This window comes from Branchiostoma belcheri, unplaced genomic scaffold, assembly GCF_001625305.1.
Source record: "Branchiostoma belcheri isolate BF01 breed outbred unplaced genomic scaffold, Haploidv18h27 scaffold42, whole genome shotgun sequence".
Taxonomy (NCBI): domain Eukaryota; kingdom Metazoa; phylum Chordata; class Leptocardii; order Amphioxiformes; family Branchiostomatidae; genus Branchiostoma; species Branchiostoma belcheri.
This window is the reverse complement of record NW_017804043.1, coordinates 1,292,694-1,316,495: the sequence shown is the minus strand read 5'-3', so window position 1 is coordinate 1,316,495 and position 23,802 is coordinate 1,292,694. Positions and strand designations below refer to the sequence as shown.

Below are 23,802 nucleotides of genomic sequence, written 5' to 3'. Positions count from 1 at the left end.
AGATCGGTAGATTGGTAGGTAGATAGATAGATACTAAATAGACTTTAGCTCTCGTTTACACCACTCCATGTCTATTCTTAGCACATCAAAGACGGTAAATACTGGTTGAAAATTAAGATTCGGCGCACCTTTTCCGCGTTGTCCCTCGGCACCAGCGCTGAGACGTTGTCAAAGCGGTGCCAGAGGCGGTAGATGATGGGCACGCAGCAGACGAGGCAGATCGCGAGAGGGATGAAGTAGGTGGACAACACTGTGTAGATCATCATCCCCTTCTCGTAGTCCTTATGATAGAATAGAATAGCAGTTACCATGTCTCCTATTTATGTGAAGCATATCCATTCTTTACCCTGTATACCAATGTTATGTTAGTTTTCAAGAAGATACAGTAAGTTGAATTAGAAGACCGTATTGACATAGAAATCACTTGCAGCCCAAAGGCTGAATTGCTGATTTATTACATTAAAGTACAATCATTAATTTACTCAAAACTTCCTATTCGTATTGTTTCAATTGTTGTTTCAATTATTGTGTTTGGTCTAAATGTGACCAGTGATTTGTAACGTCTTTGATCATTTAAGTCTTTGTGTTACTTTCTTATTTTGCATTACTTTTCATTGTTACTATTTGCTACAATTATTGTTATTAGTGTGTTCTAACGTTAACTGTGGCCAGGGAGTGTAAATGTATTATTAGGTCTGTTTCCCATGGCCATTTTCCCATGTAATTATATGTAAATAAATGTTTATATAAATAGATAAATTATAAAAAAAAACATTTAGAAGCTTCGATCACGTACGTACCTTAGACGGCCTGACCGGTCGGCAGATGGTCTGCCGGCCGTACGGGGCCCAGTTCCACTCCACCAGCCGGTAGTGCATGGGCACCTCCACAGCCATCAGGAAAGATACTACGGAAAACAGGATGATTTCCACAATAAGAATGCATAACAAGGATTCGGAGACGTAATACCTCCATGAAATATGTAGAGTTTATGTTAATGTTTTTTGGGATTTGTCTCATTGATAATGGAAATAAGGTCGTAATTAACATAATCTAGTTTAATTTATGGTTTTCTGAACTCAAATTACAATATTTTGCGTGTGAAATTTCTATCCTTTGGCAATATTTCATTTCCAGATGTCCTCATCAATTATGCAAATTACCTCTATATTAACATAATATATGCATAGTGAAGTTAACCTTCAAGTAAGTTACACATGTCAAAAGGTATCAAATTTTACCATGAAGAAATCACAAAATTGTCACATTAACTATGCATATTAGGTTATTTATATTATTAAGTGTGATCTTTTCACTCACCGATCCAGATGAGAGAGCTCCCTGAGATGGCCATACGCTTCCTGCTATTTGTGTCTGATATTTCATGACCATATAATTGAATTCTACATGAATTTGTGATCATACACACCACATTTCCGGCATCTGCTTTCATATATATTATTCAATTTTGTTTTTACGTCAGTGTGACCTTTTCACTCACCGATCCAGATGAGAGCGCTCGCGGAGAGGGCCACCCGTTTCCTGCGGAAGACGAGCGAGGACATGGGATGTACGATCGCGCAGTACCGGTCCACACTCACCGCAGCCAGTGTCAGGCAGGTAGCCTGGACTGTTACCTGGAGAAGAAAATACAAACAATAGAAACAAATGCGTTTCCTCAAACATCAAACATATTTTAAATATGATATAATGTTATGACTTGTTACCTTAATAATGTTTACCGAAGGAAACATATTGTTTTTGCTAAGTTTCCTCTTCTTCTCGTTCTCCAGTGACCTCTGACCTGACTGAACCAGACTGTCTCTCACCATAGTAACTGGTGTTGTTTACATAATGTTGGAATTTTATATAGTAGAAGGGAGTTAGACTCATGTCACCATATATGTGAATGTGTTTAAGTAAGAATTAACAGAGCAGAGCCATATGTGAAGGTAAACATTATGCATTTGCTTTGCAAATGTTACTTTTCTAGTTTCTATTGTTATTCTAGTATTTTAATTTTGAGCTGGATACATGTACTTCGTTATGTACTGTCATCATGCATAAATATGACGGGAAAAAATGAGAGTGTTTACCTGCATCATGTAGTTGACCATCTTGCACATGTTCTCGCCGAAGATCCACGACGGCATGGCGTACTGGATAGCGGTGAACGGAACGCAGCAAAGCAGGAACGCCATGTCTGTCACGGCCAGGTTGCACAGGTAGAAGTTGGTGACGGTCTGCATCTTCCGGAAGAACGCCACCACGTAAATCACCAGGGAATTGCCGGCAACGCCGATGAGAAAGATGAGAGCGAAGATTGCCGGCGGGACGTAGTTGTCCCATGTCATCGGTATGGGCAGGGGGAGCTTGGCGGCGACGCCCACAGTATCTTTCGTACAAGAAGAGTTCAGCGACTCCTCGGTCAAGTTGTCAAAGTTTGTGACGTTTGCCGTACACATCTTCGGTAAGCTGAGGGTTGTGGATCCGCCTTCAATGTCGAGCTGTGGAGTCTAGATCATAGACATAATTGGGCATTAATGAATGAAAACCTCTATTGTGCATTAATTAATGAATGAATATTAATATATATTGGATATTCGTAACTTGTTGTTAGGTCCTGTATATTGTATTGACTTGTCCTGTGTTGTGTTGTATGTACCAGTGGCAGCCGCCACCAGCCTTTAGGCTGCCTGGCTCCCACTTGTAATGCATTGTGGCATCACCAATAAATAAATGAAATGAAATGAAAATAAATGAATGAAGACTTTGATTGTACACACATACGCGCTGGGTTGAGTACAGGTCAAAACAAAATAATACAGATGTTATAATCACATATATACATTGTCAATCCTAAGTCATTATGTATATAATGATGATACATGCAGCTGGTTCGATATATGTATATATACTTATAATAAATTGAATAATTGAATACCCCATTAAATATTATTTAGCATGCTTTAGTCAATCTCCAACCCTGCAAAACAAATAGGTAAGACTTCATAAAAATTTTGCTCGTTACCTTCAAAATGTGTTAAAACCTTGACATGGATTTAAATGAGGAACAGCAACCCCTTTATTTTTATATCATAGGTAAATAAAGATGTGAATGTCTTGCAGATAAAAATGAGAAGCCTTTTTATGTCTTTGTTCTTGAAAAATGGCAGAGGCTTGAAAACTTGAAAGGTCTATTTTTGATGCTGTTTTGTTTTTGATGAGGCGACTTCAAACAGACTACAAAAAAACCGACTTACCACGTACATACAGAAAGCTAGTGCCTACTCCCAAAAGCGGTCACCGACTACAGAGATGTATACAGAAAGCGACCCCACCAGTAGTCGATTACTTTTTGACAATTGCCAACCCTAAACACCAGCATTGCAATTGTGCTTCAGAGGTTTGGATTAGATCTTGGAAACCCAGTAACAAAAGGCAAGACGTCGTTCCGTGAAGGATAGTTCTGTTAAAAAAAACTATACTATCAACAAAGACGACAAGGGCACAAGATATACTATCAACAAAATGGCGATGAAATCAGTAACCCTTTTACCTAAAGCAAAGTTTAAACTTTGCATATGCCGTTTTCCTCCAACGTGGAGCAAAGATGATATTGTCACATTGGTCATCTCAAAAAAATATCACGGATAGCAGTCGGTAGCCGGATGCCAAGCTTTCTAAGTTGCTTCTTCGTATTACATTTGGAAGCGAAGCGGTAGAATGCCCTGGGGCATAGTCATATACTATAGGCCGCGGCGCAGATGTGTAAATAAATTGGACGTAAAACCAGCTAATTGGACGTAAAACCCCCCCCAGCTAATTGGACGGAAAAATACAACCCTTACACTCTCCAGTGGAAACGAAATCCTCAGTATTGTCATATCAAAGAAACAAGCGCCAACACCGACGTCATACTCTATTCCCCACACAACCGGAGTCTCTCTTGGACCCAGACACCAAAAACAGCATTTCACAAAAACACGGCAACACAGCGTCGTTTCATTTTCATCATATCGCCAGAATTAATACAACGTAACACAGTTTGTCAACTGACTTTTTGGCATTAGACACCGGTGTGGCGTAATCGGTAGTGTGTTCAGCTCAGGACCAAGAGGTCGCGAGTTCGAATCCTACCATGTCACCGATCTTCTGCCCTTGGGAAAGGCACTTAACACGACTTTCCTCACTTCACTCAGGTGGAAATGAGCCTAGCTTCGGTTAGGAACGTCCCTCGGATAGGACGTTAAATTAGGTTCCCGTGTTTTGGGAGAGCCACACACCATGCACGTCAAGAACCCCCGACACTTATTGAAAAGAGTAGGGAACCTTCCCGGCGTGAGTGGTTCAAACCTTACAGTCCGGTCTTATGCACCATATAATCTTGCGCAGCTTGTACTTACATCAGGTACAAAACTGGTGTGTTACGCCTAAAGGTGGTTTACCGGTTATGCGAAACCATGGAATAAGGTGGACTTACCTTATCTGCTACTCTTCATGATGCTAAAGATCGCAAGCAAACGAGAAGCAGTGAATCCGTGCCAGCTCTGGGCTTCTCCCCGTGGTCTGCTACCGGATGTCGACGGCGACTGCTGATAGGCAAACAGCAGTTCAATCTTTTGTACCTACAAATGAAAAGGTCAACACGAAATTATAAAAGACTGTGCGTAAGATGTGCCATGGCAACCGAGATATGATTTAAGTAAAAGGAAGCGTTTTGATGAGGGCGGAATTGATTTATAAACAAGTCTAAATATGGCATGGCCTTGTCAAATACAACATGAGCTTTTTATTCTGTTCCTTTTGCTATGGCGGCCTCCTCTTTGTGTTCTTGGACACTTAGAAGACAGTTTCATATCATGTTATCCCTCTTCTGAATCAATTACACCTTTCTTGCCTAGTGCCCATGCGACGTTTCATGCCATTTTCATAACCACACCAGAATAATTAGCCTCTACCAGGCTTCGTGAGGCGGCTGGAAAGAGTGGAAATCGGTCAAATAGAGAGATAACTTGCCGGTGGAGTTGGTCCGCTAGAGAGCAGATTTTCAGGTGGGGCAAAATGTACTCTGTAGCGGACCAACTCCCCCAGCAAGGTATCTCTCTATTTGAACGATTTCCACTCTTTCCAGCCGCCTCCCCAAGCCTGTTAGAGGCTACAGAAAAATGCAATACAGTTCAAAAGCTGATCTTTTAGAATTAGACAATGGATAAACGTACCTTCTTGACTACTCATGATGATGCGACAAGCAAACGACTAAGTACTGTTGAATCCGTGTCGGCAATGCTCTTCTCTCTACTGCGGTCTGCTAGCTACAGGGCGTTCTTTTGTACCTGCACATAAAAAGGTCGACACGAAATTATAAAAGGTCGTCATGGTAACGAAGGCGTGGTTTAAAAGTAAAATATCAATCAGTTTGGGGATGCATGTTTCATACACGTGCAAGTGACACCATAATTTACTAGCCTCCACAGCATGCCAAAAACTGGGGGGTTGTGGGGGGGGGGGGTCTTCAGGGTCTTTGGAAGCTTTTATTTACTACTTAATGATTGCATAATGATTGCCTGGTTGAATTACCGTAGCCTCTACCAGGCTTGGGGAGGCGGCTGGAAAGAGTAGAAATCGGCCAGATAGAGAAATAAGCATGCCAAGGGAGTTTGTCCGTTGAGAGAACAGTTCGCCGCACCATAAAGGCTAGAATTACCGTAGAACTGGGCTAATCAGAAAACAGCCGAAGACCACCAAACCCCCAGTTCTATAAGCCTGATACGGAGGCTAATACTTGACATGGTTATATGTTACCTGATAACCAGACAGTGGATGCACTTACCTCTTCTGCTACTCTTCATCAAGCAGCAATTGAAAGCAAGCGAAGAGCGTAGAATCAGTGTCTGCAATACTCTTCTCTCTCTACTGTGGTCTGTTACCAGATGTTTACGACGACTACAGATCGTTCCTTTGTACCTACACATCAAAAGGACGACACCAAATTATAAAAGACTCTGCTTCATGTGTGCAATGGTGCCCATTGCATCATTGAACTTTGAAGTAAAAGGGGGCCACTTTGATAAAAGCCTGAATCTTTTTATGATGCAATATATTCAAATAACCAAAGAGTAACGAAGGCAGAGCGTTTCTGTTTCATTCAATATCAAAGAAGGTAGTCTATTTGTTATGTCAATCAGTTTTGGGACGAATATTTCATAAACGTACATTTGTACATTTCACATACTTCAAAAGCTCGACATGAAATTACAAAAGACTCTGCTGCATGTGTGCAATGATACCCATCATTGAAGTAAAAGGGGCCACTTTGATATAAAAACCTGAACCTTTTTATGAGACAATATATTCAAATAACCAAACGAAGGCAGAGCGTTTCTGTTTTTTATTCAATATCACACCAGGTAGCCTACAATCAATAGTTTGTGCTTATGAACCTGCATTTCTCCTCTTGTCTCTCAGTCACTGACGAAAGCCAGTGGATACTAGCTGAAACGTCTGACCATTTTCAAAATCATATCCAGTTGCTTGAGTAACTGCGTTTTGGCGTACTTGTTATATCAATCAATTTTGGGATGTATGGTACATACACATGCAAGTAACTCGAGTTAAATATCACATATGACATCAGACGTGATAATAAGCCTAATTGGCACACTAATTAAGTTTTGACTGCGTGTTTCATACACGTACATGTGACACGAGTTCTAAATGTTAATTGTTGCCCGCGGCAAGCTTCAGCCTTTGATTCAGAAACGTTTGAAGAATTACTTCCTCCTGTGTTACTTTCATCATTTCTAAAAAGTCATCTTTTGATATTTAGGAAATTCTATTTGATGCAGTGATGTCTTGACATTACAAACAACACTTAATTAGTGGTATAAATGTAAACTTTATGCAATAAATATGCACCTTCCACAGTCTATGAATCACAGAAACAACATTGTTTCTTGTACGTATGTGTACACTATCAATACTCTCAAAGCAGAGGTTGAAGCTTCGGCCTATTTTTTTACGTGTTTCAGGCGTTTATGTGTTTTTTTTTACTGGTATTTTTTTACGCTACAGGTGGCCAGAGGCTAATTGTAAGAAACATGAAGATAATGTACTGACAACTAAGTACAACAGGCACAGGGGACTACTAAGTCTCTCCTTGGCCTAAATGATGATTTTTGAGTTGATTACTTTCTTTGAAACAACGGAAGACTAAAAATCCCACTGTAACATATGGTACCATCACGAATTAGAAGGTTGATTTTTAAACCTTCCTTGGTGATGGTAAGAAGGGAGTAATCTTCTTTTGTCTGTAGATGTAAACAAATTACAATGGAATTTGGTGGTTTCTAGTAGTTACTTCTCTTGTAATCGTAGAAGAGACAGTTTGAAATGAATGTATCATGATGATCATAATAAACATTAGTCTGCACAATAAAGTATTTATTTCACCCATAAGTTTTTAAATGATTTTTATTAGTATTTTCCAAGCTAAAATCACCCCATAAGTTTCTTCAAAAGCTGTCCTCCTTAAAAACAGCCCTCAGCGATGCATTGTTTTGAGCAGATTCGGTTTGTTGATCAAAACTTGTCCGACCGGTTCTCATTTAAATAATTATCCTGGGTAAGAAACAGCCGGCAGCTTGCTGTAGTGACATGGCATACTGACAATTGTCCTTTTATTTTAGAAGAAAATCCATCTGAATGGTTGCAACTTCTCACTATGGCTGCCTCGGCGAGAACATGGCTTCTTATGGTCATAGATTTGATCTGTCTACCAATAGGTAAGTCCTTCATACATGCCATAATTCTTATGTTTAGCTTCTTGGTGGGGAGGGGGGCGTTACGTAACGTTACAGGTGCGACCAATTGTGGTACTAAATTCACTTTCGGATCATTATGGCAAATATCATGAATACACATCAAGAAGGCTGACCAAGAAAATTGTGTGTGTTTTGCTTTAAAAGTTCCAACATACGAGAATTTGGGTATTCAAAGGTGGTTGCCTATGCCCCTCCCACATGTTTGTCATTGCTAAGTGGCCAACCCACATGTAGTCTATAACAGATGTTGTTAGACAATGTTTGCCTTAATTTTACACCATTAACAGAACATAGCTATTCTCGACAATTTTGTACTGTAGTGTTGTCAGTCGTGCCATAAATTTTGTTGTTACTGCTGTTGTGGTAAGGTAGAGTGGAACTCGTTGCCACCAAGCACAGTTGGGGCATCATCACTAGAAAGCTGGAATTAAATGTTCAAAGATGGAGTGTAACAGGTCGTTCGGTGTGATATAGCTAGCTGCTGCCGCGGCGCGTACCTGCGAAGCTAGTGTGTTACGCCGAAGAGCGGTTATACCGGCTATACAGATACAGATTGTTGTTGCGAAATCTGTACCGATTTCACTAGAAATGCAACTCATTTGGGATGCTCATAAGAGTGTATTGACGGGCGGTATGCTTTAGATATAGAATGAAAGGAATGGGTATTGGAAGCTTAGTCAGCCATCAGCGGCTGGATGCAATTATACAATAGTGACCAAATGAAAATTCTTTCAAACTCTTTAAGTTAATCCTTGTTTCAATCTGTTACGCATTGTAAATTAGCGATACTTCAGATCATTACGTATGCAAAATGCAAATAAAGTTTTTATGATCGTGTTCCCATTTTACATAATTAATAATAGCAACAAGACAAACCTTCCATGGAAAAACATATCTGTTCCTCTATCTCTACTATAACTGAAAAGCGAGGAGAAGTTGAATTTATTTAATGATACATGTAATAAGTTTTTTTGTGTATGTTGACTGTATCTGTTCCCCATGATTTGTTGTGACCTGTGCATGTACTTAGCCCAGTGTGGCACAAATGTGCAATAAAGGTCGTCATTTATTAATGTAAAGGTCATTTACTAAATGATATAAATATATATCAATGGTTTATTGTGGCGACTTAAAACATCCATACAGTTGCAGCTTTTAGCTGAATTATAGTATGGCATTACAATTAAGGATGATAATATTTACACTTAATGTACACTATTAATACTTACACAGTACAACTTAAAATGCCTTACGTTACACCTGCACATATTAAAACCATTTCATTAATGTGTTAAGACATATGAATACATCAATCGTGTCATGTTTCATTAAGTATATTAACCACGTAAGGCAGTGTAGTCTTGCGATACTCTCAGTTCTACATTTGAACTGTGTTACATTATGTTTTGATCTAAGGTTCCTGCCATGCATGCTTACACGGTTCGGGGGCAACCATGTCGAAAAAGTTGTAGAATTGTACAACTGTATGTTTCCATTCCCCGCAGCTATCCTGCCTGCTGCTATCCTGGTCCTGTCTGACATCCAGCCGAATGAGAGCGGGTTCTACTGTACCGACCGGCGGCTCTCCTACCCGTACCGGACCGGGTCGTGGGCACACCGGGTACTCGGGCACTGGGGCGTCCTCATCGCCATGGCCATACTTGTGGTAAGTTATTACCTTCGCGTAAGTTATTACCTTCGCTTCCATGGCGTGTGTGTTTGTGTGTGTGTGTGTGTGTGTGTGTGTGTATGTGTGTATATGCATGGAGTTGTGTATATGGGTGTGTGTAGGGCCTAGGGTCATGAATTTTGAATGGTAGCCAAACGTTATCGAAAACCTAAACATAATGGCCCGAAAATGTCTAGAAAACGAGTTCTATTCGAATATATTACTTTGCCAACTTCTCTAACCAATGCATTAATTTGTAATAAGTACTATAAATACACATAACGTTTCTTTGCTTCTTGCCTAGTTCGTGTTAGGAGAGCTGGCTTTATATTTCCGAGAGAAAAGATCGCTCAACGACAGAGGGAACGCGGGTCAACAGGAGTACAGCGACATTCTCACCAACTTCTTCGCGCGCCTCTTCAAAAATACCGTCCTGTTCTTCTTTGGTAAGCAAAGCGTTAGCCTGGGTGTCAACCTTTATAGAAGTTTATTGTAAATTCGTGCCTGGGGGCTAATTGCAAATTACAAATATAAAAGAGCAATGAAACAGAGTATAAAATAATTAAAATCTACATAAATCTATAATTAAAAATTATAATGATGATGAAAATCTACATGATAAAAGGTAGTTGTCTAAAGCTATAATTATGTCTAAAACTATGTCTAAGGGGTTGACTATTTATGGGTGGTACCAAAAAAGTAAAGAGACGCCTCACGTAGTATGTTTTGGGCTATGTCATTTCCAAGCCTGGGCCCGGCCGGGTTGTTTGCGTATACAAAAAATAAACAATTTGTATTAAGAGCATGCACAAATAGTGCTCATGGTTAATTTTCTAAAACTTTTTGTTTGTGTGTTTTGCTGTCTTATATCATAATTTTCGTTCCAAACGACTGTCCGGCCGGGCCCCAGGTTGGGAAATGTGACCGCGCCTTAAGACATGATGACGAAAATGTGCTAAGAAATGTAATTTAGACCGGTAGCTGATCGTGCAGAGCGGACGAAAGCTAAAAAGGCTGACACTCAGGCTAGCAAAATGGGACTTCCTTGGTTGTTATGCCTAGAGGGTATTTGCGTAATGAATAACACAAGTAACTAGGGGTCAAATCACATTATGTTCCTGAACAAAGCAAAGGATGCTTCAAAGGTTTTATTTCTCCCGTTGGGGAAGAAAGATCAAGCTACACTGACATGAAAAGCTGACATATGATCACTCGCTCACGTGTTAAGACACTAACCAGTGCGGATGATACAGTGATGTTTGCTAGTTGCGCCACTTTAAGCGGCATTACGTAAATTTTTACACAAAAATCGAAATATTTTAGTTGAAAAAAAATCTTGATTGTGATTGACTTCCACTTTTCAACATCTTTGTGCAATTATCTCAAATTTATTTTGAGGTTATTATTCACTGCGGACTCTAGAATCCTGGGCCCTCTTGGAAATCAACAATTAACTGTTGAAGAGGCCACCCAAGTGTTTATAAGATGAAATAAATAAATAAATAAATAAAGATTTGTGTAAAATTTCACTACTAGAAAGGTAACATTTGCAAAGCAAATGCATAATGTTCACCTTCGCATATGGTCTGCTCTAGATCTGTTGATTCTTACTCAAACACATTCACATATGTGGTGACAGGAGTCTAAATCCTTCCTACTATAAAATTGCAACATGATGTAACCCAACACCAGTAACCATGGTGACTGACGGTCTGGTTCAGGTCATTGACCAGGTCAGTGTTTGGAACGGAAGAAGAAACAGAGCAAAAGAAATATGTTTTCCTTCGGTAAAGGTCGATAGTCTCCACCAGACTTCTTTTGCAGGCTGAATAAATTGTAAAATCGGCCTAAAAAGGGTATTAATTGGCGAGAGAAGGTACCCGGCCAGAGAAGCTCCATTTGCCTGCAAGAATGTCTATATAATTAAAATGCAAAATTCCACTTGACTGACAATGTTTAATTCATTTGCCAGGTCTAAGTGCGGCGATATCCGTAGCGTATATTGCAAAGTACACCGTCGGGGAGCTCAGACCGTACTTTCTACAGGTGTGCGGGCTCAACTTTACCTGCACGAGCAACACGGGACTCCTGTTTCCTAACGTCTGCACTGGAGACAAGCACTCCATGGAATCATCAAAGTAAGTGTGAAAACAGTAGCATAACTCCATAAACCTGGTCTTTTATGATCTCTTAAACGCATGATCAGGATATTATAGGGGTTTTCTTGTACACAATTAAACTTATCCTACCATGCTTATGTTTCAGTGTATATCAAACACGCACTTTCCTAAGAGCCTCTGGTCACAGTTTCAGAACTCCAGTCAGAAGCTCTGAGGAAAGTGTCTGATAGACACTGAATTATTGTATAAAAGAAAACCCCTATGTCCTATACTATACTACCCAGATGAGACTTTTTTCGAAAGCATGTTAAATCAGTATTGTAATACAGTATGTATGATATATGATTACCAGTAACAAATTGGCCAGGCAGTATCCATTGGCCAGAGGGTCCAACCCCCTTGGGTGGCCAATGGACCCTCTGGCGAATGGATACTGCCTGGCCAATTTGATACTTGTAGTGTCTTTTTGCCACCCTAGGATCTGCTTTGAGATTAGAAAATACTCAACGTGAATTATATTGCCCTCACAGGTTGGGTTTTGTATCTGGACACGCCACGAGTCACTTCTACACAGCAATCTACCTTGCGGTAAGCACATTTGTATATCTGAAGATAACTATTAGCAATAATAGTAAGAAACTAGAAAGGTAACATTTGCAAAGCAAATGCATTAATGTTTACCTTCGCATATGGTCTGCCCTGTTGATTCTTACCCAAACACATCTATGTGTGTATATATATATAACACTAGTTAACACTAGTTATCATGGCAACAGACCTTTTTGGTTTGGAGAAGAAGAGGAAACGTAGCAAAAACAGCATGTTTTCCTTCAGTAAACATAAGAAAATAATAACTTACGTTTCCTTCCTCAAGAATCAAATTGGCGCCAATCTGTGGCTCACGTCCGTTCTCTAAACATCAATGCGAGTGCGGGGCACGACTCCAGCCTTTTCTTTACCGCACGCGCCTGTTCAAAAGAAATTTGACGCGGCTTCCTTGAGACCGTATCATCTATGACACCAGACCAGCTTCTTAGTTAAAACTGTTAATACTGTTAGATCAATGTTAGCCATAGCAACTACGTAACAACAACTATGTATATGTCGTCATACGCTGCACCTGCTACAATTTTGTGTAATAGAGTTCTTCTGTTATATCATACAGATTGAATAGAACAATTAGCGTCCTAGTGTCAAGCCACCGGCTTGCCTGAGAATGGCTCAAATTACGCCACAATGAGTCAATCAGGGTTTGTTTTTCAATGAAGAAACTAAGGCTTTGGTATTTGAAAATCAGGCGGCGATTGTTGTACCGAGTAACAGTAGAAGTGTCCGGATGTCTATCACCATGGTAACTAGTGTTGGGTTACATCATGTTGCAATTTTGTAGCAGGAGGGATTTAGACTACTGTCTGGCCATCTATATGAATGCGTTTGAGTAAGAATCAACAGAGCAGACCATATGCGAAGGTAAGCATTATGCATTTGCTTCTCAAATGTTACATTTCTAGTCTAAGATCTTTTTTATGTTTACCGAAGGAAAACATTGTTTTTTCCTCTTCTTCTCCAAACAGTGACCTATGACCTGGCCAATGGCATCATTTGTTGACGTCTGTCACCATAGTAACTGGTGTTGGGTTACATAATGTTGCAATTTCATAGTAGGCATTTAGACTTGACATTGAGTAAGAATTAACAGAGCAGACCATATCCGAAGGTAAACATATACTTTAATTTCTTTTTTTTTTAATTTTTTTTAACAGTTGTACATCCAGGCGCGTTGGAAGTGGCGGGGACCCTGGCTCGTCAAGCCCGCCATTCAGGCAGCTTTTGTCGCCTTCGCTGTCTGGCACTCCTACTCTCGCGTGGCGATCTACCATCACGACATCTACGAAGTCAACCGGGGGATTGCCCTGGGGGTTAGCTTTGCTGGAGTAATGGTGAGGAAAAAATTTAATTTTGTTATTATAATGTTTACCTTCGCAGAAGGAAAACATATGTTTTTGCTCTGTTTCTTCTTCTTCCTCTCCAACCAAATAAGGGCAATGACCTGCACCAGATGACTGTCACCAAGGTAACTAGTACTAGTGCTGGGTTACATCATGTTGCAATTTTATAGCAGGAGGGATTTAGACTCCTGTCACCACAAACACACACACACACACACACACACACACACACACACACACACACACACACACACAGTCTAGTATATGAATGTGTTTGAGTAAGAAATAACACAGCAGACAATATGTGCATGCGATGGTAAATATTATGCATCTCCTTTGTAAATGTTACCTTTCTAGTACTAAGTTTAGATTGTCACTCACTCACTCACTGTCCGGTTTATCGTCTGTTGTTCCCCGTCTTCCGAGGGTTAGATTGTGTGTTATAATATCGTTTCTTCTGTTTCTTCCCTCCCAGGTTCTGTTTGTGTCTGACCTGTTCTGGGACCGTGCAGCGGCCGCCTCCCGGGCCCGATCCTGGTACGTGGCGACTGTAGGAGCGCCATTCGGAGAGGATGACTAACTTTTGCAACATCTACAAGAAAGAGACACGAGCATTATGTGTCCTGCCTACCTGCCTTCCTATACGCTCAGGCCAGGTACTGGCCCCTTGCTTCTCTCCGCCAGGTTCCCCCAACCAGCTCTAGGGCAATAGTCTCTGCTAGTCTTAGGGTAAGCCTTGTGTCACTCTGAAGCTGGTCTTTCCACCTCTTGGGTGGTCTTCCCCGGGGTCTAGGGTTTTTAAGGTGTTTGCTGGTCTTCGCATCACATGCCCAAACCATCTGAGCCTTCTAGTGCGTATCCTGTCAGTGATGGTTTGTTCTGCCCCGAGTCTTGACCGGATTTCTGCATTTGGGATGCGGTCCCGCAGGGAGATGCAGAGTATTGCTCTTAAGCATCTCATTTCAAAGGATAACAAGAGAAGTTCATCCGATTATGTATCATTTGTGCATGAATAATTTTATCCCATTGGGGCAAAAAAGATCAAGCTACACTAAGATGAAAAGCTGACACATGATCGGTTCTACACTCTGACTTCAATACTTATTTAACAAAAGATAACTTTAGAGACTTTGAATATCATATTGAACACGATGTCGATTATATGATAAAACATAGAGTACATGTACATATAGATAGGTGAAGGAAAAGTCACACTTTCGTTAAGTGGTAATAGGGATTAAAATCTAGAGAAAACATTACTAAAACGAGAATCAATGAAATCTGTATACACATGTGAGCTACGCAAACGGTTTTACAATTTGCCTATGATTGCCGAAAGTCTTGGTGCTTTAGTTTTTACCTGTACTTTAACCGAGCTAACCGAATTATGCGTCTTATACCTCTGCAGAGTATTTGTATGTTAACTCTTACCTCTGCAGAGTATGTATATTTATATCACTATCGGAGATTTTAGTACAATATTTCAAAGATGAATGATCACATGATACTGTCAATCTGTTAATGTTAAAGTGAGCAAATGTTTTAGACAGCTGTACATATTGTAATCTACAATATCTTCAGGATACACTCCTGGGAGGTTGTTTTTAGTAAATAAAGTTCTTAAGTTCTAAGTATCAAGAACATCATCATGCCAAGTGGATATTTGAGACCTTGTGGACATTGCCGTTCTCTTGTGTATCGACAGGGGGCGTTTTGTCCAGCAAGCCAATACGGTGGCTGGTGGAAAAATTTAAACAACGTTATTTTCAACCACATGTGACTCACGTAATGAATTCAGCAGTATGTATGTTTTACATCAACAGACGTACAAGGTCATAACTTATGATGGCTACATGTCTTAATTCTCTGTTCTCGCTTCCTTTTGGCCAGTGAGATACACACTGTGGAAAGACCTGGGTCCTCAATGTGTGTGTGTGTGTGTGTGTGTGTGTATATGTGTGTGTGTGTGTGTGTGTGTGTGCGCGTGTGTGCGTGTGAGTGTTTCTGTTTCTGTGTTTCTGTTCGTGTGTGATTTTTGGCTGGCTGATAGCTTTCATATCAGTAACAAGTGGTGTGGGTTTGGTCTTTTATCTTCTGCCATCCAAGGACGAGCGTGTATGAAACGCCAACGTTTTTTCAACAAGTAATATTAATACTTGTTATTATGTTAACCAAAGGAAAACATACTGTTTTTGCTCAGTTTCCTCTTCTACAAACACATACTACGGGTCAATGACCTGAACCAGACGTCTGTCACCATGGTAACTAGTGTTGGGTTACATCATGTTCACTTTCATAGCAGGAGGGATTTAGACTCTTGTCACCATATATATGAATGTGCTTGAGTAAGAATTAACAGAGCAGACCATACGCAAAGGTAAACATTACGCATTTGCTTTGCAACAAGATATACAGACGTTGCCAGAGGTTGGTGAAGTATGAGTTACGATAGAAGGAATCAAAACAATGATGTTGGATAAGTGGAAAATACTCTGGTAAGTACAGCGATTTTCCAGTTACGTAAAACCCATTATATTGCATTATAAACTAGCCTGTAATGCACAAGTTTATACTAACATTGTTCGTTGCCAAGGCTATACTTTCGCCGGTCTTACACCTCCAAAGACAGCAGATTTGTGGCAGACCCTGGCGCCCCCGCAAGGAAATTCGCTCGGTTTTAACTTCAAGGTTTAACTTCAAGGTTGACTCTGAAATGCATACAATCCTACGCGGGGCTCCCATGAGCCTTATTTTGTGGCGAATCATGAGGTTAATAAAAAAATGTACGTATGTCGACACTCAAACACATTCATACATATGGTCAGACAGGAGTCTAAATCCCTCCTGCTATAAAATTGCAACATGATGTAACCCAACACTGGTTACCATGGTGACAGACGTCTGGCTTCGGGAAAGACATAACAAAGAAGGTGTCATTATTTCAAGAATTAAAACTTCAGACCCTTTAAACCTTCAAATGTTAAACCCGTAAGGTCAAGTGTATATCAACAGCATTTTAAAGGCATCCGATGCGATTTCAGCTAGTTCAGCAAAACTGGAAATATTCTGAATAAGGCAATATTAGTGATATTGACACATACTGCTTCACATTACCACATTTGAGTCAGTATTTCACACTTTTGGCTATTAAAACTGCAGAAACCAGCCCCCAAGATGAGTGTTTTATTTTCTGAGTGGTACCCTAAGAATTTAGTCCAGGGCCTACCCTTCCATTAACCATTTTGCGTCAGAATTTTGGGAATTTTTGCTCCATGTGGGACGTTGGGATACATTGGGATAGTGTAGTTTCAACTCAGAATATTGGCTTTGAAAAATCGGGTTTAGAAGCCCTAAAAACTGCACTGGATGCCTTTAACAAATTCTATACGGGTGTTTTGCAAGTAAATCCTCTTAACCGGATAACTTGGCTTTTGTGTTCCCTCTGGCTTCAAAGGGTCTGCTGACGATCATTCTACTATCGCGTGGTGGAGCCCAAACCCCAAGGTCTAGGAGGGCTTAAAGTCGAAAGCCACGCAGTGGGCAGCCACAAACTACCAAAAAATCCCCCAAGAAAAGCTTTTTAATGTGTAAACCCCGCGTATCTCACGGTGGGGTCTGGGCGCTACTGTCCAAGCATCTGGTTTAGGCTTCGGCTTATTTTTGACGTGTTTTAGGGGTTTTTATCGAACTTTCTTTTCATATTTACGGAAGAAAAACATGTTTTTGCTACGTTTCTTCTTCTCCTCCAAACAGTGACCACAAAGACCTGAACCAATGTTGTGTCTGTTACCATGGTAACTAATTTTGGGCTATATCATGTTGCAATTTTATAGCAGGAGGGATTTAGACTCCTGTCTGACCATATATATGAATGTGTTTGAGTAAGAATTAACATAGCACACCATATGTGAAGGTAAACATTATGCATTTGCCTTGCAAATGTTACCTTTCTAGCTTGGCACTTGTATCTTTGGAGTTGCTGTTTGTGCGTCGCTTGGTAAGCTGGCTGCACAGGTTCGGCGCGGGTTCGATTCCCGGCGTCCTGCTGGAGTCAGGGGTTTTCCTGTTTCTACTTGCTCCTGGTGTTTCACAAATACTTATGATATGGTGGTCTACTAGTACTAGCCTCTACCAGGCAGGCACCGCGGATCGCTGGAAAAATAGTAGTAGAAATTGGCCGAAAAAAGGGATAGTATACCAGAGAAGAGCTCGGGCCATAGAAGATCCAATTTGCGACCCACGGAAATTGGATCTTCTATGGCCCGGGATCTTCTCTGGTATACTATCCCTTTATTTCGGCCAATTTCTACTATTTTTTCAGCGATCCGCGGTGCCTGATAGAGGCTAGTGTTCTACGGTTATTAGGTCGCCCACTGCAATATTATGGTGACCATAGTCACTGGATTAGACATCTCAAAGAATTCAACTGGAATCCATCTCAAAAAGCCCCTACCACAATGTACATGGCACTAAAGTCGAGAGGTGGGTGTTCGTTTCCAATAGATTATCTATCACCAAGGACATTATACAGATGTATAATGTCCTTGCTATCACTGAATACATTGGAATCACTGGAATTCAGCTCAAAAAGCCCCTACTACATGGCACTAAAGTCGAGAGGTGGGTGTTAGTTCCCAATAGATTATCTATCATTGAATACATGCTTATTCAGTCGACTTTCTACAGAATTCCACTTGTGCCACGTGTATTTTTGTAAAACGATATCAGTAAGACTGCATATTCACGTACGTACCTTCATGGAGATTTTGTGCTGAATCTAATTTGAACTACTAACATTATTGTTGGTGGAATCATGAACTAATGAGTGCAATTTTATAGACCCAAGTATTGAACTTTCATCATTTTTTATCTATCCAAACAAATGACTGCTTTATTGTTTATTCTTACTCGAACACATGCATATATATGGTGACCAGCCCTACATAACATAAACCAACACTACAGGGTGTCTGCTACAGCACCAGTCACCATGGTGACAGACGTCGGGTCCTGGTTAATGGCCTTATAAGTTTGAAACGAAAAAATAAATGATTTCCTTTTACCATTACCAGCAAGCAGCTTATTTCTGCCTGTGCTGACCATTGTAATGATCTGTTTCATTACAAATACAAGTACACCTATCCATTGACACCCTATGTTTATTATGAGCTTATATATTGCACGAAAATCCATTCAACTGTATAGGTATATAGATATTTATTACATTACAACCACTGTAGACTAATAACTTACTTCCTGTTGCAGTTAGAATCTGGTCACGAACTTTATCGAATTCCCTCCTTTGGTTTCCCCAAAAGAGATTTCAAAGCACCTACTACGTGATCTGTGTTACGGATGTTCGTTGGATTCAGAGCGTGTCATTTTCCTTGTTATGCTCTTGGTGTGTGTGTGTGTGTGTGTGTGTGTGTGTGTGTGTGTGTGTGTGTGTGTGTGTGTGTGTGTGTGTGTGTGATGTGTGTGTGTGTATGTGTGTGTGTGAGTGTGTGTGTGTGTGCACGTGCGCTCGCGTGTATGTGTGTGTGTGTGTGTCTCTGTGTGTTTCTATTTGTGTATGTATGTATGTACAGCTTCAAATGTCTTACTGAAGGACGACTGCATGTACTAGACGTGGATTAGCTAGAGCAATGAATCCTTTCTACTATAACAGAATGAAATAATTAACGAAACACTAAATGAAAGACAGTGAAATTGCCTTTCATTTTGTGGGGAAAGTCGATGGCCTCAAAAGAATTCCCTTGGAAATAGTCAACCCATTACAAACCTTTCAGTCAACCCTTTCCCCAAAAAGCATCGGAACAATCCTTACTGATTTGAAATTGAATTGCTACGTCGATGAAGGTTAGACATCCAGGTAATACGATACGCCAAAAAAACTGTTACTCAAGCTCAAGCAACTGGATATGATTTTGGAAACGGTCAGACGTTTCAGCTAGTATCCACTAGCTTTCATCAGTGACTGAGAAACCAGAGGAGAAATGCAGGTTTATAAGAGACCCAACTACCCTTACTGCAAACCAACAATCCTTGCTGATTGGAAATTGACATAAAACGGCCGCGTGGGGTTTATAACCACAGGGAAATCCCAATCTTCCATTCAATTACGCCGGTGAAGGTTAGACATCCAGGTAATACGATGCGCAAAAAAAAACCTGTTACTCAAGCAACTGGATATGATTTTGGAAACGGTCAGACGTTTCAGCTAGCATCCACTACCTTTCGTCAGTGATTGAGAGACCAGAGGAGAAATGCAGGTTTATAAGCAATCCAACAATCCTTACTGCAAACCAACAATCCTTACTGCAAACCAACAATCCTTACTGATTGGAAATTGACATAAAACGGCCGCTTGGGGTTTATAACCACAAGGAAATTCCAATCTTCCATTCAAGTCACGGCGTTTGACGCTAATTGCTGCTGACGGGTCAATTAGGTTTCCGAGCATCCAATCTCAGGTTAAACCCCGCTTCTTCGGAAAACATCGTTATGTTCATATCGACCGACAGTCCGGCCAGGGTTACGGTTCATTTGCAAACAGGCGCATACTGATTGGGAATGTGTGCGTGTGTGTGTGTGTGCTGTGTGTGCGTGTGTGCGTGTGTGCGTGTGTGTGCGTGTGTGTGTGTGTGTGTGTGTGTGCTGTGTGTGTGTGCTGTGTGTGTGTGCGTGTGTGTGTGTGCGTGTGGCGTGTGTGTGAGGCCATGCAGGGTTACGGTTGATTTTGCATACAGGTATACAGGCATGATAGATTGGGAATGAACCTAGTAGCTGGTTTCATTATGTTAACCTTCGCAGAAGGAAAACATATTGTTTTTTCTCTGTGTCTTCTTCCTCTTCTTCTTGTCCAAACAAATAAGGTCAACGACCTGAACCAGATGTCTGTCACCATGGTAACTAGAGTTGGATTACATCATGTTGTAATTTTATAGCAACAGGGACTTACATGTAGACAGAGCAGGCCATATGCGAAGGTAAACATTGTTTATTTATGAAGATTTACCACATTTGCGGAAGGATTCACAGAACAGGTGACTATCACTCTAACTCTAACTCTAATACCAACCCTAACCCTTGCCCGTTATGTTCATATCGACCGACAGGTCGACCAGGGTTACGGCTGATTTGCATACAGGCACGTATGAGTGAGTGGAAATGAACTTTATAATTTTGATGCGTCTAGACAAACCCTGTATCACAAACACGATCTGCTCCCACATTTTTCACTGTACAAAAAAGCGAGAAGAAGTTGACCTCTCTATGTTAGCTCAGTGACTAGAACACTTTGTATTAGCCTAGTATAGTACCCTTATATGTTCCTTATGTATGTATGTACGTCTAAGTCAAGTAGTGCATCTTTTGTCTCCAATTTTCTATATACGTTTGTTATGTGTCTGTTATATCTTGACCTGCACCTAGCCCGTCGTGGCATGAATGTACAATAAAGGTATTTCATTATGTTTACCTCCGTATGTGGCAGCTCAAGGATTTGGCTCAACACCGGGTCAAAATGCCTGATTCTAAAACCGTGCTCCTCTACACCACGAAATATCACGGTGTGGAGGTAGCCTCCGTAGCAGGCTTATAGAACTGGGGGTTTGGTGGGGTATTCAACCAGGCCGGCTATGTTGTCTATATGCAATCAGAAAATAGCACATAAAAGATCCCAAAGACCCTGAAGACCCCCAAAATCCCAGTTTTTGGCATGCTATGGACTAGAGGCTAGTGTGGAGGGGCGTTCTACCACACTTGAAGTTGTCGTTCCGCGGTTTGACTAAGGTCGTTCCCGAGACGAAAATACGCCGCGGTCAGACAAGCTGACGCCTTTAGGTTTTAGCAGACACGTTCGGTAATGAATTTCTTGCCCCTTCGTCTCATGTTTGGTTTATACCCGTGTAATACACGGTATGATCGTAAGATGCTTTAAAGCTCCATTATGTAACTGTAGGCCATGTTGATTTGATTGCATGGATGGCATCCTCTGGGAACCCCAAAACTGATGCGAACTGAAAAAAAAGCTTGAAACGATGACGAAAGTGATACACACACACACACACTTTCGTCATCGTTTCAAGTGTGTGTGTATGTGTGTGTGTGTGTGTGTGTGTGTGTGTGTGTGTGTGTGTGTGTGTGTGTGTGTGTGTGTATGTGTGTGTGTATGTATGTGTGTGTGTGCGTGCGTGTGTGTGTGTGCGTGCGTGTGTGTGTGTGTGTGTGTGTGTGCGTTCCTGTTTGTCTTTGACTGTCTGTCTTTGTCTGTGTGTGTTTGTGTCTGTGCGTGTGTGTGTGTCTGCATCTGTATGCAATAATGACGACAATGTGCTTAAATTGCAGTAAATGTCCATATCAGACACATTTTTGGCCGTAAAATTTGACACCTTGAAGAACCCACGTGGAAGTTTCGCGGGAAATCCTTTTGAAGTGCAACCGAGCATGCTGGGATATATGCTAATGAGTATTTCCGCCATCTTGTTTCCTGTCTGCAAGTTGGTGGAGTTCACCCGCCGGCCACGTAAGCTGAAATAATCTCCTCTGCTGGGCCTAGAAAACCCTCCTAAACTCAGACAACATGCGAAGAACTTAGCCAGAAGGAGAGAGGACTCGTGGCTATAGACTCCCCCGCCGTATAAGCATACCGCGGGCGAGTTGTGGGACGTTCTTTCGGACCGAAAGCAACGGGGAAAGGAGAGAGGTGTGCTAGCTACCGCAACTTCGTAAGTGCATGGGCGTTCGTCTTTAAGTTAAGTTTGCGGAGTTGTTTTGAGGGGGATGCTTTGTTGAAAAGAAGCTCTTAATACTCTGCAAGACGTGCCCCAACTCTCAACGAAGGTGACCCACGCTTGCGTTACAAGCTGGGGGATTATTCTGTCTTTGCCAAAGCGACGTGTGGGCTCGATCCTAGCAAAACACACAATCCGGTAGGCCGCCGTCGAAAATTTTCTCTTCCGGATTTGAGAAATCCCTCATTTTTTACGAGACCGAAATTGCGGAGTGTGCGGGCGTTTTGAGGAGGCCTGGGAGTCGTCAAGCCGTCCCTAGTCGCTGAGGAAAACCATACGCAGGAGACGCAGTCTTGAGTGAGTGTGTCGGGAGAGAGCGAACGTTGCTGTACCGAGTACGCCCTCCTTTCTAGACGGGAGCACGCGAGCTCTCACACCGCAAACTTTCACCACAATTTCCGGCTCAAAACGGGTGGCTCTACTCCCACAAACTTCAAGTCTACATCCTCTTTAGGGTATCTCAATATTCTTCAAGAGAAAACCTAAACATGGCTCGAAGGTTAGCGTACTGTAAAGTTATCGTGGCGACGTCCATGGTTTGGTTTATGTTGGATGTGATGCTGATACTGTACTACTCCGAATGCGACACGCAATGTGAGAAAGGCAAACCCGGGCCCGGACCCATCAAGAAAGGCATCAACAGCATCCTCAGTGTCGGTAAGTAGTACTGTACACACCACTTCTGTACTAACATTTGTTCTCGTTTGTTACAGTTGTCAATCAAATCCTCAGCAACCTGTCAGTTATGTAATTTGATAGGCTATGTAGCACATGTAGTTTTTTTGTTGTTGTCCCACACCCTTGCATGGTACGTAATATGCAGTCATTTTCAAAAGAGGTATTACGGAAGAAAAGGATTCTTTCTTGTCTTTAATAGGTGCCAATCAAATCCTCAGCCACCTGTCAATCATTCTGTTAAAATCTAATTTGATACGCCATGTAGCACCTGGTTTTACCCCAGACCTATAGTATCATATCATCTTACAGATTTCAAAACAGGTAACGAAAAAAAAGATTGTTCTTGTCTTTAATAGATGTCAATCAAACCCTTAACAACCTGTCATACATTCTGTAATTGATTGATTGATTAATTGATTGTGAAATGGACAAGCTGTGCAACATCTAAACCCCCACACATACATTATACGCTGCCGTAACACCCATTCTGTTAAGCGGCGTAATGAAAAATTTATCGCAGGTGTAAAACAGACAGTCGATAAGAACAGGTTTTATACATTTAACAGTTATTTAGTAGTACTCCAGCATATGCTGCGTTTAATGTTTCATTCGTTGTTCATGGTTTCCTTTACATGGGTAGTGTTCTCGGTGATATTTTTACTTCAATGAAGTCGATTTAATTGTCTGGGCAGTCAAGGGTGAATGTGGCGTGTTGCCACTGAATAATAAATACATGTACTGTTGCCAGGGCAGGATAGTGATGTGCAC

General features: G+C 41.2%; 3 protein-coding genes across 4 annotated transcripts in view; 2 read left to right on the top strand and 1 right to left on the bottom strand.

Moving 5' to 3' along the window:
* LOC109477993 (G-protein coupled receptor 54-like) overlaps window positions 1–2,465 on the bottom strand; it is a 3,572-nt gene extending 1,107 nt beyond the window's left edge. The window contains exons 1-4 of the mRNA XM_019779445.1: window positions 2,097–2,465; window positions 1,502–1,637; window positions 801–907; window positions 129–281 (exon numbers count right to left, since the gene is read on the bottom strand). Of these exons, the coding sequence (XP_019635004.1) occupies window positions 129–281; window positions 801–907; window positions 1,502–1,637; window positions 2,097–2,465 (765 nt within the window). The remainder of the gene's footprint in view (window positions 1–128; window positions 282–800; window positions 908–1,501; window positions 1,638–2,096) is intronic.
* A 5,160-nt stretch (window positions 2,466–7,625) lies between these two features.
* LOC109478140 (phospholipid phosphatase 2-like) lies at window positions 7,626–14,796 on the top strand. Its single transcript, XM_019779627.1, has 7 exons — window positions 7,626–7,784; window positions 9,329–9,489; window positions 9,797–9,938; window positions 11,465–11,630; window positions 12,143–12,200; window positions 13,376–13,552; window positions 14,037–14,796. Exons 1-7 carry the CDS (start codon window positions 7,724–7,726, stop codon window positions 14,139–14,141), a joined length of 870 nt encoding a protein of 289 aa, XP_019635186.1. The 5' UTR covers window positions 7,626–7,723; the 3' UTR covers window positions 14,142–14,796.
* Window positions 14,797–22,018: 7,222 nt separating this feature from the next.
* The window catches only part of LOC109478092 (polypeptide N-acetylgalactosaminyltransferase 1-like), a 36,723-nt gene continuing 34,939 nt past the window's right edge, over window positions 22,019–23,802 (top strand). For both annotated transcript variants that reach the window (XM_019779574.1, XM_019779573.1), the window contains exon 1: window positions 22,019–23,013. In XM_019779574.1, coding sequence (XP_019635133.1) covers window positions 22,845–23,013 — 169 coding nt within the window. In that variant the 5' untranslated portion in view covers window positions 22,019–22,844. The remainder of the gene's footprint in view (window positions 23,014–23,802) is intronic.

What these genes read in the sequence shown, in the direction of transcription:
- LOC109478140 (XM_019779627.1), top strand. Translation starts at nt 7,724, where the DNA reads ATGGCTGCCTCGGCGAGAACATGGCTTCTTATGGTCATAGATTTGATC. An exon ending in TTTGATCTGTCTACCAATAG is followed by an intron (nt 7,785 to 9,328) that starts GTAAGTCCTTCA and finishes CATTCCCCGCAG; the next exon opens with CTATCCTGCCTGCTGCTATC. An exon ending in CACTCCATGGAATCATCAAA is followed by an intron (nt 11,631 to 12,142) that starts GTAAGTGTGAAA and finishes TTGCCCTCACAG; the next exon opens with GTTGGGTTTTGTATCTGGAC.